The sequence below is a fragment of the Stegostoma tigrinum genome, chromosome 11 (genome assembly GCF_030684315.1).
Source record: "Stegostoma tigrinum isolate sSteTig4 chromosome 11, sSteTig4.hap1, whole genome shotgun sequence".
Lineage (NCBI taxonomy): Eukaryota > Metazoa > Chordata > Chondrichthyes > Orectolobiformes > Stegostomatidae > Stegostoma > Stegostoma tigrinum.
This window is the reverse complement of record NC_081364.1, coordinates 1,956,837-1,974,342: the sequence shown is the minus strand read 5'-3', so window position 1 is coordinate 1,974,342 and position 17,506 is coordinate 1,956,837. Positions and strand designations below refer to the sequence as shown.

Sequence of the window (17,506 nt, the reverse complement as noted above, 5' to 3'; positions counted from 1 at the left end):
TAATGAGGTCAGGAGCTGAGTGGCCCTGGTGGAACCCAAACTGGGCGTCACTCAGCAGGTTATTGCTGAGCAGGTGCTGCTTGATAGCACTGTTACTGACACCTTCCATCACTTTACTGATGATCGAGAGGAGACTGATGGGGCGGTAATTTGCTGGGTTGGATTTATCCTGCTTTTTGTGCACAGGACATACCTGGGCAATTTTCCACATCATCGGGCAGATACCCATGTTGTAACTGTACTGGAACAGCTTGGCCAGGGGAGTGGCAAGTTCTGGAGCACAAGTCTTCAGTGCTATTGCTGGAATGTTGTCAGGGCCCATAGCCTTTGCAGTATCCAGTGCCTCCAAACATTTCTTGATATCACATGGAGTGAGTCAAATTAAAGGCTTGCAGCTGTGATGCTGGGGATCTCTGGACAAGGCTATGATGCATAATCCATTTGACACTTCTGGCTGAAGATTGTTGCTAATGCTTCAACCATTTGCTTTGTACTGATGTGCTGGGCTCCCCCATCATCAAAGAAAAAAGAACAAAGAAAATTACAGCACAGGAACAGGCCCTTCGTCCCTCCAAGCCTGCGCTAATCAAGATCCTCTGTCTAACCTGTCATCTATTTTCTAACGGTCTGTGTCCATTTGGTCTCTGCCCATCAATGTACCTGTCCAAATATATCTTAAAAGACACTAACGTGTCTGCATCTACCACCTCCACTGGCAACGTGTTCCAGGCACCCACCACCCTCTGCGTAAAGAACTTTCCACGCATATCTCCCTTAAACTTTCCTCCTCTCACTTTGAACTCATGACCCCTAGTAATTGAGTCCCTCACTCTGGGAAAAAGCTTTGTGCTATCCACCCTGTCTATACCCCTCATGATTTTGTAGACCTCAATCAGGTCCCCCCTCAATCTCCTTCTTTCTAATGAAAATAATCCTAATCTATTCAACCTCTCTTCATAGCTAGCACCCTCCATACCAGGCAACATCCTGGTGAACCTCCTCTGCACCCTCTCCAAAGCATCCACATCATTTTGGTAATGTGGCGACCAGAACTGTACACAGTACTCCAAATGTGGCTGAACCCAAGTCCTATACAACTGCAACAGGACCTGCCAACTCTTGTACTCAATACCCCGTCCAAGGAATGAAAGCATGCCATATGCCTTCTTGACCACCCTATTGACCTGCGTTGTCACCTTCAGGGAACAATGGACCTGAACACCCAGATCTCTCTGTTCATCAATTTTCTCTCGGACTTTTCCATCTACTGTATAGTTCGCCCTTGAATTTGATCTTCCAAAATGCATCACCTCGCATTTGCCCAGATTGAACACCATCTGCCATTTATCTGCCCAACTCACTAGTCTATCTATATTCTGCCGTAATATCTGACAGTCGCCCTCAGTAGCTGCTACCCCACCAATCTTAGTATCACCTGCAAACTTGCTGATCAGACCACCTACACCTTCCTCCGGACCATTTACATATATCACAAACAACAGTGGTCCCAGCACAGATCCCTGTGGAACACCACAGGTCAGAGGTCTCCAATTTGAGAAACTCTCTTCTACTACTACCCTCTGTCTCCTGTTGCCTAGCCATTTTTTATTCATCTAGCTAGCATACCTGGGATAGATCCCATCCGGACCTGGGGACTTGTCCACCTTAATGTCTTTTAGGATACCCAACACTTCCTCCCTCCTTGTGTCAACTTGACTTAGAGTAAGCAAACATCTATCCCTAACCTCAACATCTGTCATGTCCCTCTCCTTGGTGAATACCGATGCAAAGTACTCATTAAGAATGTCACCCATTTTCTCAGACTCAGCGCATAACTTCTCTTCCTTGACCTTAAGTGGGCCAATCCTTTCTCTAGTTACCCTCTTGCTCTTTATATATGAATAAAAGGCTTTGGGATTTTCCTTAACCATGTTTGCCAGCAATATCTCATGTCGTCTCTTTGCCCTCTTAATCCCTTGTTTCAGATTCGCTCCACATTCCCAATATTGTTGCAAAGCTTCGTCTGTCTTCAGCCACCTAGACCTCATGTATGCTTCCTTTTTACTCTTGGCTAGTCTCACAATTTCACCTGTCATCCATGGTTCCTTAATATTGCCTTTTCTATTCCTCATTTTCACAGGAACATGTCTCTCCTGCACACTAATCAACCTCTCTTTAAAAGCCTCCCACATATCAAATGTGGATTTACCTTCTAACAGTTTCTCCCAATCTACATTCCTTAGATCCTGCCGAATCTTGGTATAGTTGGCCTTCCCCCAGTTTAGTACTCTTCCTTTAGGATCACTCCTATCCTTGTCCATGAGTATTGTAAAACTTACGGAATTGTGGTCGCTATTTCCAAAGTAGTTCCCTACTGTAATATCAACCACCTGGCCGGGTGCATTCCCCAGCACCACGTCCAGTATGGCCCTTTCCCAAGTTGGGCTACATTCATACTGCTCTAAAAAACCCTCCTGGACACACCTTACAAATTCTGCTCCATCTTGACCCCTAACACTGAGTGAATCCCAGTCAATGTTGGGAAAATTAAAATCTCCCATCACCATTACCCTGATTCTCCTACACCTTTCCATTATCTGTTTACTCATTTGTACTTCTATCTCATGCTCGCTCTTGGGAGGCCTGTAGTACAGCCCCAGCATTGTTACTGCATCCTTCCTATTTCTGAGTTCTACCCATATTGCCTCACTGCTTGAGTCCTCCATGGGGCCCTCCTTCGGTACGGCTGTGATATTGTCTTTGACCATTACTGCAACTCCTCCACCCCTTTTACCTCCCTCTCTATCCCACCTGAAGCATCGATATCCTGGGACATCTAGTTGCCAGTCATGCCCTTCCCTCAACCAAGTCTCAGTAATAGCAATAACATCATAATCCCAGGTACCGATCCAAGCCCTAAGCTCATCTGCTTTATCTACTACACTTAGCGCATTAAAACAAATGCACCTCAGATCACCTGTCCCTTTATGTTCATCACAAAGAGCTCGAAGTCTTAAAATAAGTGGATGGTAAGGTAACTGTTGTCAATCCCTATGATTTGAGGAGGGTGCCATTAAATGGAAACTAGAAAGTGTGGCTTCTTTATTCAAAAAGGGAGGGAGGCAGAAAGTAGGGAACTGCAGGTCCATTAGCTTAACATCTGTCAAAACTGATGCAAAACACCTGTTCATTGAATATCATTGAGTATCTTTAAGACTGAGATTGACAGACTTTTGATTGACACAGGAACTAAAGGATATGGAGGCAGACAGGAAAGTAGGGTTGAAACCATTTCTGATGAAGGGTCTATGCCCAAAACGTCAGCTTTTGTGCTCCTGAGATGCTGCTGGGCCTGCTGTGTTCATCCAGCTCCACACTTTGTTATCTCGGATTCTCCAGCATCTGCAGTTCCCATTATCTCTGATACCATATTAGCCACAATCCTATTAGATGGTAAAGCAGGTCTCAAAGGGCATAATAATCTCCTCCTCTTCCTAATTCATATGTCACCCAGCGCCCCTACGCAAGTCCTATCCTGCTGTTGGTACAATCTATCATTAGTGCTATGAGCATTGTGCCTCTCTTCAGTAGACAATTGACCTTTGTGTTTACACAATTCACTTCTTTTCTGATAACACCCAGCTGCTCGATGGAAACTGGCCAGTGTCGCTGTCGGAATCATATTGTCGGCAGGCAGTGTACTAATGTGGAGTCAGGGTATTTCTTCATGGCTCTCGATCACTATACCTACGAGGCAGAGTTGGCCCAGCTCGGCATGGTAAGTATGTCCCGTGTACAAACTTGTAGACAGCGTGTCCCGTGCACGTGGAATCGGTCTGTGTACAGGGGAGAGTGTGCTGGGTGTGTTACATGCAATGCAGAGTGTGCTGTGTGTTTGTGTACAGGAAATGTGTGCTGAGTGTGTCCCGTGTACACAGGAGCATGTGCTGAGTGTGTCCTGTGTACATGGGAGCGTGTGCTGAGTGTGTCCCATGTACATGGGAGCGTGTGTTGAGTGTGTCCTGTGTACATGGGAATGTGTGCTGAGTGTGTCCCATGTGGTGAACGTGTCCATGTACAGGGTAGTGGGGTCTGTATGTGCGTGCACTTTGGGACTGAAACACAAACCCAATGAGGGAAAAACTCAAATGAGAGTTTTAGAAAATCAAGAGGAATTGAGTGAAGCTAACTTCCCCACTGTCGGTCCCTTGTGCTGCACCTTCGGAGGATCTTGACCTTTACAATATCATCTTACAGTCACTAGCAGCCTCCTCCCATTTCTGTTGAATGGCCACAGTTCATAGATCATCTGCTCTAGGCATCAAGGCGCTGTAGGCATCAGAATGCAACTTGTTTTTTTTTGCTGCATTCACTCTGAAACAGTCAGACACACACCAGATGGTCTTTATTTGAATGTTCTCACAAGTTGATTGTAATCTGATGCTGATGCTAGACTGATTGCTTGGAGCATGCCGCGTATAGATTCCATTCAGCAGTTCAAGAAGGTAGCTCAGCACCACTTTCTCAAGGGCAGCTAAGAATGGGCAATAAATGCTGACCCAGACAGTGGCAGCCATATCCCATGGATCAATTTTTAAAATGGTCAGCTATAGAGACTGCTTGAACAAAAACAAAGTTGTTGGAAAATCTCAGCAGATCTGGCAGCATCTGTAAAGGAAAAAGCAGAGTTAATGTTTCGGGTCTGGTGACCCTTCTTCAAAACAGGTTCTGAGGAATGGTCACTGGACCCAAAACGTTAACTCTGTTTTTCTCTTCACACATGCTGCCAGCCCCGCTGAGCTTTTCCAGCAACTTTGTTTTTGTTCCTGATGTACAGCATCCACAGTTCTTTCGGTTTTCTACAGGGATTGCTTGCTTTTGTCTCTGCTGTTACTGAGAGGGTTAAATCTCTAAAGACATTAAAAATCTACAGAACCTTCACAATCTTAGTGCATTTCAGAGAAAGTGATGTGGCATGGAGATGAAATAAATGAGAGGGGATAGAGATTAGAAGGCAGAGAAAGTGATGTGGCCTGGAGATGAAATAAATGAGAGGGGATAGAGATTAGAAGGCAGAGAAAGTGATGAGGCATGGAGATGAAATAAATGAGAGGGGATAGAGATTAGAAGGCAGAGAAAGTGATGTGGCATGGAGATGAAATAAATGAGAGGGGATAGAGATTAGAAGGCAGAGAAAGTGATGTGGCATGGAGATGAAATAAATGAGAGGGGATAGAGATTAGAAAGCAGAGAAAGTGATGTGGCCTGGAGATGAAATAAATGAGAGGGGATAGAGATTAGAAGGCAGAGAAAGTGATGAGGCATGGAGATGAAATAAATGAGAGGGGATAGAGATTAGAAGGCAGAGAAAGTGATGTGGCCTGGAGATGAAATAAATGAGAGGGGATAGAGATTAGAAGGCAGAGAAAGTGATGAGGCATGGAGATGAAATAAATGAGAGGGGATAGAGATTAGAAGGCAGAGAAAGTGATGTGGCCTGGAGATGAAATAAATGAGAGGGGATAGAGATTAGAAGGCAGAGAAAGTGATGTGGCATGGAGATGAAATAAATGAGAGGGGATAGAGATTAGAAGGCAGAGAAAGTGATGTGGCATGGAGATGAAATAAATGAGAGGGGATAGAGATTAGAAGGCAGAGAAAGTGATGTGGCCTGGAGATGAAATAAATGAGAGGGGATAGAGATTAGAAGGCAGAGAAAGTGATGTGGCATGGAGATGAAATAAATGAGAGGGGATAGAGATTAGAAAGCAGAGAAAGTGATGTGGCATGGAGATGAAATAAATGAGAGGGGATAGAGATTAGAAGGCAGAGAAAGTGATGTGGCCTGGAGATGAAATAAATGAGAGGGGATAGAGATTAGAAAGCAGAGAAAGTGATGTGGCATGGAGATGAAATAAATGAGAGGGGATAGAGATTAGAAGGCAGAGAAAGTGATGTGGCATGGAGATGAAATAAATGAGAGGGGATAGAGATTAGAAGGCAGAGAAAGTGATGTGATATGGAGATGAAATAAATGAGAGGGGATAGAGATTAGAAGGCAGAGAAAGTGATGTGGCCTGGAGATGAAATAAATGAGAGGGGATAGAGATTAGAAGGCAGAGAAAGTGATGTGGCATGGAGATGAAATAAATGAGAGGGGATAGAGATTAGAAGGCAGAGAAAGTGATGTGGCATGGAGATGAAATAAATGAGAGGGGATAGAGATTAGAAGGCAGAGAAAGTGATGTGGCCTGGAGATGAAATAAATGATAGGGGATAGAGATTAGAAGGCAGAGAAAGTGATGAGGCATGGAGATGAAATAAATGAGAGGGGATAGAGATTAGAAGGCAGAGAAAGTGAAATACAGAAAGGAAGAGAGAGTGAGACAAATGGTGCAAGGATGTGGTAGAGAGTGACAGGGGGAGAGAGAGAGAGAGAGAGAGAGAAGCCAAAGTGCTGAGCTTTGGAAATGGAGTCAGGCCATTTCCACTGTTTGGAAATCTGAGCCTGTACAGCTTTGTGTCTCATGAGAGTGTGAGCAGGTAGCATTGACGATTTCTGTACCCTTGGGCAGTGCTGGTGGAGTGTGGGTGCTGAGATGGGCAAAGTAAGAGACCAGCAAAGGGTCCCGTTCTCCAATGTGGTTCATATGCCCCTTAACCATCGCCCAAACTCTCACCCCATGCCAAACTTCCTACTCTGCACTCATATCCTATGCACCTCATACTTCCTAAAATATGTGCCATTTGGTCCAGACTCAGAATTTTGTGTCCTACTGAAGTCACAGCAAAGTGTGAAGTAATCCTTCTTGAGAGAGTTGGGAATCAAACTATTTCTTGTGGCTGAGTCCAGGGAAATAGAGGAACTGACTTACAAAGACAATTTTCTGGTAATTCGTAGATTCATACAGCACAGATTCGACCCTTAGGCCCATTGAGTCCACACCAGTGTAACTACTAAAGGTACACCGATCCCAACTTCCTGCACTTGTCCCAAATCCTTCAAATGCAATAGAAGCATTGTCATTCCTAATTGCTTCTCTGTTGCTAAAATTTCCTTCATTTTGTGCCTTGGAAACACTCAGATGGACGTGGACTATTATGGCGTCAATCTACAGTGTTTTATCTGTTTAATGGATGCACATTCAATCCCATGTTCATGCCCAGAGTCAAAATTGGAAGCCAGGCCACCCTGAAGCAGAGATGGCACCTTGTACATTCAAGCTGTAGTTCCAGGGTCTCTCCCTCTCTTATTCCCCTCAGTATATATTATCCAGCATGACTTACCCTACTAGCAAACTTAAGGTATCTTTGAAATAAGAACATAAGAAACAGGAGCAGGTGAAGGCCATCTGGCCCCTTTAGCCTGCTCTACCATTCAATAAGATCATGGTTAATCTTTTCAAGGACTCAGCTCCACTTATCCACCCACTCATCATTACCCTTAATTCCTTTACGGTTCAAAAATCTAAGTGTCTTTGCCTTAAAAACATTCAACAAGGAAGCCTCAGCTGTTTCACTGGGCAGGGAATTCCACAGATTCACAACCCCTTGGGTGAATAAGTTACAGTAAATGGACATTAAAATTAAACTTCTAGCCATCTAAATGAGTGTCATAATCAAAGATATTTTAAGTGTTTCTCCAGAAAAACCCATGAACAATGTAAATACCTTAATGTGTCAAAACAAATCCTAATCCACCTACAGCATCAAAAACAGACAACCTTTTAATAAATTTCTAAAATTGTCAATCAAAATGTGAGCACAGCTGTCTGCTAAGATGGGTAGCACAGGACCTTTTTGGAAGTCAGCCAATGATTGAAAATAGCCCCAAGTTATCAAAACAATATTCAGGAAATGTCGACAATGCAGCCTGTAGAAACTGAAACACTGGACGTCCTTTTTACAAAGATGTAGACGGTATTAATTTCCATTATATCTGATTACCAGTCAATAAATGTAGCAGGTCTCAGTTTATTTTAAGACGATTTTCTTTCAAAACAAAGATTGCTCTATATTTAAATCACAGTCCAAAACATGACGTGAGATTTTCCGAGTCCATTTTTCTATGGTTTTGACGGAGTTAAACTATTATAATGAATTCTTACACAATGACAAGCTAATGTAACAGTCAATTTAGTTTTGCAAGACAGAACCCTAAGCTCAATCGTTGCACTGAAAACACATCCACTTTATAGTACAGGATTTAATTGTGACATTGAATGTTGTTAAAATATTTAACACTATCTCTCCTGTGAGAATATTCAGGTATCAGTCGGACTCCCCCACTGGCCATGACCAGAGCTTATAAAACCTAAACAAGGGCAAGGAAATATCATCAAGCAGGAAATGATCATTTCCTACACATCGCACAATAGTGACCTCAACCTCAGAAGAGGTGCAAGAGATGTTTGCACTCTGCACTTTCCTGACCTGTAAACAGGCCTCGCTAAATGACATGGGATTGGGAAAGAATTAGAATTTGCAGTTAGGAGTCCTATAGGTTTGACATTCCTAAATCCATTTCTGTCTTCACTGAGAGACAAAATTCTGGCCCAAGAGGAAAATAAACAGCTCAATAGGTTGACAAGCAGGAACGAGTCGTGCCGTAACACTCTGTCAACATCTGTATTTCTCTCTCTATCTCCCTATAGTCACTATTTCCACACTTGTCTGACCTCCTATTGCACTGGGCTAGTGTGCTTGAACGCGAGCCTTGATTTTCATGTAGTCATCACAAACATTACATGTTTTTATCAAAGTTTACAAATTTCCCAGTTTATCTCAGAAAAACACAGCTGAACAGCAACGTGGGACCAGGTTTCTGTCGTTAGCAAGAACTACTGCTTATTACAAATGAATAGATTCAAACCACTTGTTAAAAAGACCTATGTACTATCAACATATAACTCTAATAGTTTAAACTCTAATCCCTTTCTAATGCCTTCCTTTATATACATACAGACATAAAGAATTTGTGTTTTGGGTGGAGAGTAAAAAGCACTGGGGAAGCTGTTCAATGGCTGCAGTCCGCAGTGTTTACTGAGATGGTTCTTTTGCTGGCCAGGATTTTCTGTTCCTCAACCTCTTTTCTCCAGGTTCTTTTCACTTCTTCAGAAGAGCCACAGGCAACTACTGCACCAACTGTAAAGTCTCTTAGTTAATGGTTAAAGGCTGCAGCTTTCAGCAGCTGAAAGCAGACCATAAATGTACGGTCATCAGGTTTAGGTATTTTATGGAAAGAAATATAGACACCACATGTACTTTCAGCAGTCTGATGGCTTCTGCCAGTATCATTCACACCCACAAGCTGTTCAGCAACATAGCAGCTAATCTCTCCCTCTTTGTCACTGTCAGTGTCTCTTCGTTTCTCTCTATCGTACATAACATGCTGTACTATCAGTTCAATCTCCAGGGCCCCTGTGAGGTGGCTGTTTGAGTTTTAGACTGTGCTATTGTCACATGACCTCCTTTATTCCCATAATAATTTGCTGTTGCTTTGTGGCAATGATGAGCTGATGATTTAAACACTGTCTTGATGGTGCCCGAAGTTTTCCAGGTTTTCTGCTTGCTTGCTTTTAACCAATTACCATTCCCATGACCAGGGAGCGACTGTTTCACATCGGGAGTACACCGAAAGCCGTCCTGTCACGTGGACAGGAACTGGATTCGCAAAGGTTCCAGAAAGGGGCGTGTTGCAATTCCACATTAACAACATTCCGTATTCGATGGAATATGATTTGGTAATCCGCTATGAACCACAGGTAATTAAAGGGGAAGTTGTATTATATCAACAAACACGGAGTGGATTCCTGACACACGTGGGTAGTTCCTTGAACTTGATAGGCCATTTCAATTTAGAGTCAACCACATTACTGTGGGTCTGGAGTCACGCTTGGGCCAGGCCAGGTGGGGATGGCAGCTTTCCTTCCCTCAAGGACATTAATGAGCCAGATGGATTTTCCTGAAAATTGTCAATGGTTTCCTCAGCAGATTCTTAATTCAAGACTTCTTTTTAATGTGGATTCAAATTCCACCATTTGCCTTGGCAGGATTCAAACTCTGGTCCCTAGAACATTAGTTGAGTTTTAGGCAAGGACACTACAAGTTCTGGAAATGATGTAGGCTATTAAATTTGAGATCCTAATCAGCCATTATCCCTTTCAGTGGCATAGGAAGTTCATGGCTGAAGGATGCATTCTTTTTTCATATGTTAGTTGGTAGCCTAGATATTACCACTAGCCCATTGCTTCGTTTGGAAGACTGCAAGAGATATTACAGACTAGTCTAACCCTGTGAGTGCCAGTCGGACACAGACAAACACACAGGCCTTTGCAACAAAGGTCAGTTAGTGGGGCTCAGACTAGGAGATGTGGCTGGGGGGTAAAACTGTATGATAAAGGATTTCAACTCCCACTGTAGCAGAGGGCTGTAAAGGACCTTGTGTAGAAAGCTCAGTGCAACAGCACACACTTTGAAACAAGTGTATCTTACTTTTCAACTAACATCCACCATTTCAGTTATTATATTCACTAAAACTTCTTGCTAGAAGATTATGTTGTGATTATCCCCCAAACATTCTTCGCCTTGACAATTATGCCAGATGAATATTTCTGTTTAGGTTTCTAAAAGATTGTTAGTATCCTAGGTCATTCTAGGGCTCCTGTAGTGGCATTGGAAGGTGAGGGCCCAGGCACAGGCAGAATTCACATATACAGAGAGAATTGCACATTTTGGTTGGGTTGGTACCCCTGTCTCTGAGCTAGGGTTTGAATCCCATGACAGGAATTCCAGGCTGAGGAAGATGCATCCTTCGCCAACTTTTCAATCCTTCCAACATACGCCATTGGCAGGTGGTAAGAGCAAAGACAGTCTTTGTCAACCACATCAGGGAGAGAAATTGGATCCCCTACAATCACTGTCCATGGCTCCAGGCAGCAACATGCAGGGAAAAGTAGGTATGTGTTGCCACAACATCTTAGCGTGCTTGGGAAGGGTTGGCCAGTTGGCGCAGTTGGTGTGGGTCAGGTTGGTGCCAACAGCACAGGTTTTGATCCCTTTTCCAGCTGGAAAGGGTTGAGGGCCTGACCCCACACCTTACCCTTGCCCGTGGTGGAGGTGATGGAATTATGAGTCAGACGTCCTTTTAGGGAGACAACTCGGGAAGAGGAAGATATCATACAGTTCAAAGCTCACTCTATATGTTCTCCAAAAAAAACACTCCCAGAGCAGAAATAGCACAGAGTTAGATACAGAGTAAAGCTCCCTCTACACTGTCCCCATCAAAAACTCCCAGGACGGGGATAGCACAGGGTTAGATACAGAGTAAGGGTCCCTTCCCAGACGCTCCATCATTTCTTTTTGTCTCGTAATGACCCATTGTTATTTTGTTCGGGCTTCAAGAAAGTGAATCAACGCTTGGTACTTTGTAGATTTTATCCCACGAGCATCCACTCGATAATCTGATGGTCATACAGTTCAAAACTGATTCAACAGTGTCTGTGGTACAATGGGTCTCAAGCCTCACCAAGACTCTTGACCTTTGTTGAAAATCTGACCTACAACCCCATCTACTGGATAAACAGGTATAGCTTGTACAGATGGGCATTTGCTTGCTCAGTTACAAGAGGTCATTGCAATAGTTGACTTCACCCAGGACAAGCAATGATAGACTATTTTCACTAAACCATTTAGTGTGGGATTGGAACCCAAACCCTGCTGAGAAAGGAGTACATTGGTCCCTAATGCAGCTTCCAATCTCTGCTCCAATTCGCACAACATGCCCGAGAAGGACACCTTTATACAGTTCCCACATCTCCATCTGCCAACAGCTAAAAATAACTTCTTGTAACTCTAGCTTTCAGGACCTAGTCTCCTTACTGTAGACATTGTAACCTAATTGTTCTGTGAATTTGGAATTTACAATATATGAGGGGATGTGGGATTGTTCACTCAAATCCCAGAGTGACATGGCTTCGATTATAGAGATGTTGCATGTTCCCCTGTGAATAGGAAACTCAAGGCTGATGTAAATCAAGAAGTTGATGGGGTAGATAGAGAGAAACTGTAGCCTCTGGTGGGGTTAATCCCAAACAGGGGGTCAGAGCCTTAGAATCAGAGTTAGGCTGTTCTGGGGTGTTAACAGGAAACACATTTTCGCACAAAAATGAATAGAAATGGAAATGTCCTTCCCCCAAAAGCTATGGAGACTCTGAGGGAATGAAAAATCTGAGATATTTTTAGGCAAGGACACTAAAGGTTCTGGAAATGATGTAGGCTAATAAAGTTGAGATCCTAATCAGCCGTTATCTCATTCAGTAGCAGTGGAAGTTCAAGGCTGAAGGATGTATTCTTTTTCATATGTTACAGGTTTGATGGGCTGAATGGCTTCATATTTCTAAGTGGTCCAACTCAATAGAATATAACTCTTAGCTTCACCATTGTAAATTATGTAAACTAGGAAGAACTAGTTTCACCGCTTGGTGAATGGGCAGCTAGAGACCACTAAGTTAAAATCATTAAAGGTTTCTTGGGAATTTAAATGAAGAAGCTTTGAGAGAAGCAGAACGCAGACTAATTTTTGAAAGGGAACAAAATACATTTTGAAAAGGATAAACTTGAGGGGATCTGCAGAAGTGTGTGGAATTAAACAAAAGAAGAACATGGCCAGAGAGTAAAAACAGCTCCGTGAGCTAAACCACCCTACTTCTGCACAGAAAATTGTTTTTAATTCTAGCCATTATGCAAGATTTCCCGCTTTGTTCTTGAGTGTAATGACTTTTAGGCTGTCGCCCTCCACCATATTGACCCAAGCACTGTTCTGCACAGTTAGCCAACAGAAGAAGTGTCAGGGCTTCAACTGCACCTTCCAAACCCACAACCACTTCCATCCAGAAGGACAAGGGCAGCAGATAGATGGGAACACCACCCCCTGCATGTTTCCCTCCCAGCCCCTCGCCATCCTGACTTGGAAATATATCACCGTTCCTTCACTGTCACTGGGTTAGAATCCTGGAATTCCCTCCCTCAGGGCATTGTGGGTATAGATGCATCCCAAAAAGCTGCAACAGCTCACCACCTTCCCCAGAGCAATTAGAGACGGGCAGTAAATGCAGTACTAGCCTGTCATGTCCACATGCCACAAATAATTTTTTTTTAAAATTTGAACCATGGAGCCTCATATGTGCTTTCTTACAGATAGCAGTACACAGCAATTGATTTTTCTTCTCACAATCCTGGAGCATTGAGGTGTGTTGCAACACTATGACTGAGATTAGCTGACCCAAAAGTAAACAAGAAAAATAATGATCACTTCCAATCCTTGGGATTCAGCTCCGTGTCAGGCGGAATTCTGATGACACGCTATTAGACAACATCACTGAACTCACCCCAAAAGATGTTTTGATCAAACCAGCCTCTACCAAGCCTGTACAAGAACAAAAGCAGCATGCACATCAGAGAACTACCACCTCCAATTTCTCCTCCAAATCTCATAGCATCTTTATTTGGAACCATGTCACCATTCTTTCGCAGAGGGAGTGCTGCACTGCGATAAGTGCCACCTTTGACATGAAATCTTAAACTGTCTGATTGTGCGATATGCTATTATTTTGAAGAAGACCTGGGAGTGTTTACTGCACTTTATTGGCCAAATTTCCCTGTCATTGTCATAATTGTGGGAGTTGCTGCGAGTAATCAGCTGCTGTATTTCCTAAATTTCAACAGCGATTACACTTCAAAAGTATTTTTTTGGTTGTAAAGCTGTTTGGGACTTCCTGAAGTGTGAAAGGCACTATAAAAATGTAAGTCTTAATTTAGAGGCGTTGGTTAGAATGAAAGGAGTTGATATGGTAACTGTGAAACCAGTCATAACTGTTAAGAAAGTATTAATTCCATGAGGGAAATTAGAAGAACTGTTTTTACCAAGTGAGTAGTGAGAAAACTGAACTTTCTAGTGTAAGAAGTGGCTGAGCTGGCTTGTATAAATTGAAATGACGCTGACAAAGACAGGTGAGAAAAGAATATGAAAATATGTCGATGAGATGAGATGATGAAGGATGGAAGGAGGCTCATATGCCACACCAATATGTGCATGGACCAGTTGGGCCAAATGTCCTGTTACTGTGCTATAAAGATTATGTAATTCTATGTGGTGTTTTTTTTTCCCCTGTGACAGTTTCCAACGGAATGGGAGAAAGTGTCCATTTCCATTATTCGGCCTGGTCCCATTCCTACCAGCAGCCCTTGTGGGAACACCATTCCTGCTGATGATCTGTTAGTCACAAGCTTGCCATCAGGCTTCAGGTAAGGGACATGCACTGAAGAATGAATGCCATGCAGTAGGATCTGGGTGTCTTAGTGCATGAAACACAAAGGTTGCAATGCAGGTCATAGTTAGGAAAGCTAACAGAATAGTGTTTTTAGTGAAGGCAATAAAATAAAAAAAGTAAGGAGCTTATCCTTCACTTGTACAGGGCAAGTATCAGCTTGTATCTGGTCCAGTTTTGATGATTAACAGGTGACTTCATTGAAGCAAATAAAATCCTAAGAGATCTTGACATGGGTACGTGGGGAGGATGTATCCTCTTGAGAGAGAACTATTTAAAAAGGGGTGTTGCTCATTTAAGACAGATGCAAATGTTTTTCTCAGAGGGCCATGTCTTTGGAACTCTCTTTCTTGAAAGGTAGTGGAGAGGTAGATAGATTCCTAATGAAAAGGGAGGAGGAGTGCAGAGGCAGGAATGTGGAGTAATTGAATTAGTCATGATCTTATTAAATATAGAAGAGGGTTAGGGGCTGAGCGTTCTGCTCCTGCTCCTAATTTGTTGCTTGCATGTCACAGGGAGTGAAAGGTTCGATTGTGAGAAATCACGCTCACCTCATTTTATATTACATTGGTTCCCTGTAACCCTTGCTATACTTTCATAGTCATAGAATCATACAGCATGGAAACAGACCCTTCACTCCAACTCGTCCGTGCTGACCATGTTCCCAAACTAAACTAGTCCCACTTTTCTATGTTTGGCCCATATCCCGCTAAACCTTTCCTATGCATGTACTTATCCAAGTGTTGTAACTACCTACATCTGCCACTTCCTCTGGCAGCTCATTCCACACACAAACCACTGTCTGTGTAAAAAAGTTACCCCTCACTAAATCTTTCTTGTCTCACCTTAAAAATGTACCTCCTAGTTTTCAACTCCCCCACTCTATGATAAAGACCCTTGCTGTTCACTTTATCTCTGCCCCCAGGATTTTATAAACATCTACAAGGTCACGACTCAACCTCCTCGGCACCAGTGAAAGAAGTCCCAGCCTATCCAGTCTCTTTTACCTCAAACCTTCAGTCCAGGCAACATCCTGCTAAACCGTTTCTGACCCTTCTCCAGTTTAATAATATCCGTCTCATACCAGGGTGACCAGAACTGCACACAGTGCTCCAGAAGAGGCCTCTCCAAATGTCCAGTACAACCTTAACATGACGTCCCTACTCCTATACTCTAATGGCTGTGCAATGATGGCAAGCGTGCTGAATGCTTTCTTAACCATCCTGTCTCTTAAGCTTCTGAATCCTAGGTCACTCAGTTACAGAGTCATAGAGCGTGGAAACTAGCCCACACATACCGTGTTCCCAAATTAAACTGGTGCCACTTGCCTGCATTCAGCCGTTTTCCCTCCAAACCTTCCCCCTCTCACCTTAAAAATACATGCCCTAGTTTTTCTCCTACAACAGTAGCAAGGACCCTACCACAACTGTATAGTCCTCCCTTGTTTGTTTTACCAAAATGCAATATCTTGCATTTATCCAAATTAAACTCTATCTGCCACTCCTAAGCCTATTGACCCAGTTGATTAAGGGCTCTGTAATCTTGGAGATCCTTCATTTTTTCCTTTTCTGAATTTCTGTTTTTCTCGCTCTCTCTCTCTATGCAAATGTTTTTCTCTATATTGCTGCCTACTCTGTATCAGTTTGTCTACCTCTTTTTTGAAGCTATTTTCTTTCAGTCTCTCTTAGTTGTCAATTATGGTAGCACTCTTGTTCCAAGAGTCATAATGTTGGGGGATTAAGACCCACACCAGAGACAGGATCATGGAATAAAGCCTGATGCTTCCCAATGAGGAACCCTCACTTACTCAACCCTCACCCCGAGGAACCCTCACTAACTGAGCCCTCACTAAGGAACCATCATGTCAGTTGTAAGTGAGCATGTAGTTGCTGCTATCTGCAGTCAGTTTATTCTTATCTTTCAGGTATGTGGTTCTCCCTCAGCCGGTCTGTCTTGAGCATGCAGTCAGCTACACAATCCGGCTTGAATTCAAACGTTATTCTTCCCGTGAGAGGATTCCCAATGCCAATATTCTTGTGGATTCTGTAAGTAACGGTGTGTGTATGTATTTTACACATTTAATGAGGGCCTTCTTAAATAATTACCTGTGCCCTGAACTGGATTTTGCAAGCTGGGTAGCACGGTGGTTTGCATGTTCTCCCCATGTCTGTGTGGGTCTCCTTGGGATGCTCTGGTTTCCTCCCACAGGCCAGGGTGGATTGGCCATGCTAGATTATTCCATATTGTCTAGGGATGCGCAGGCTAGGTGGGTTAGCCATGGGAAATATTTGGTGGGATACTCTTCAGAGGGTCACTGTGAACTTGATGGGCTGAATGGCCTGCTTCCACACTGTAGGGATTTTTTTGTAAGATTCTAAAATAAGCCCTTTACCTGGAAGCTGCGTGTACAACCTGGCACTGGAATATGTAAGCTGAACGTGGTCACCTCCAAACCGTGTTACTGAGGAACAAAAACAGAAGTTGCAGGAAAAGTTCAGCAAGTCTGACAGCATCTGTGAAGAAAAAAATCAGAATTAATGTTTCGGGTCCAGTGACCCTTCCTCAGAACTGTTACTGAGGTAATGGTTACTGAGAAACTGGCACCTTGTGTATTATCTGATGATATGCTGAGAAGATAAAACTCAGCATTACTTGCTTTTGTGGAGTATTTCCAGTATACTGGGAGCTGATCACAGATTGCCAAGCAAAAAGTGTGTCTAATGGTCCAGTTTCCATTTGTAGATTGTGTTGATTCCTCGATATTCCTCCATGGAGATGTTTATTGCTGGGGACGCAGCCTCCATCAGGAGGAAGGAGACCTTTGAGCGTTACCGTTGCCATGATAACAGCGTTCCAGTTGTCAAGCCAACAATAACTGACATCTGTGCCAAACTGATCAGCAGCATGTCAGCTATAATCCACAATGGGGCTGTAGGTAAGTATGGGACTCATTTGTGTTGTTACAATAAACTTATAGACTGTGATCAGTTGTATATTCGATATCCATTCCCTCCAACATCAGCCTACAGTAGCAGCATGGTGTACCATCTACAAAGTACACTACAGCAATTCCCCAAAGCTCCTCCAGTAGCTCCTTCCAACCCCATGATGTCAACCATTAACCTCCTCTTCCCCTCCAACTGGACTCTCCATCCTTATTTGCAACCATAATGTTGTCG

General features: G+C 43.2%; 1 protein-coding gene across 3 annotated transcripts in view; it reads left to right on the top strand.

The window, feature by feature from the left end:
• Positions 1-17,506, top strand: part of lamb2 (laminin, beta 2 (laminin S)) — a 167,537-nt gene that overhangs the window by 77,948 nt on the left and 72,083 nt on the right. For all 3 annotated transcript variants that reach the window (XM_059649682.1, XM_059649684.1, XM_059649683.1), the window contains 5 exons: positions 3,643-3,778; positions 9,606-9,764; positions 14,177-14,304; positions 16,252-16,372; positions 17,070-17,262. In XM_059649682.1, coding sequence (XP_059505665.1) covers positions 3,643-3,778; positions 9,606-9,764; positions 14,177-14,304; positions 16,252-16,372; positions 17,070-17,262 — 737 coding nt within the window. The remainder of the gene's footprint in view (positions 1-3,642; positions 3,779-9,605; positions 9,765-14,176; positions 14,305-16,251; positions 16,373-17,069; positions 17,263-17,506) is intronic.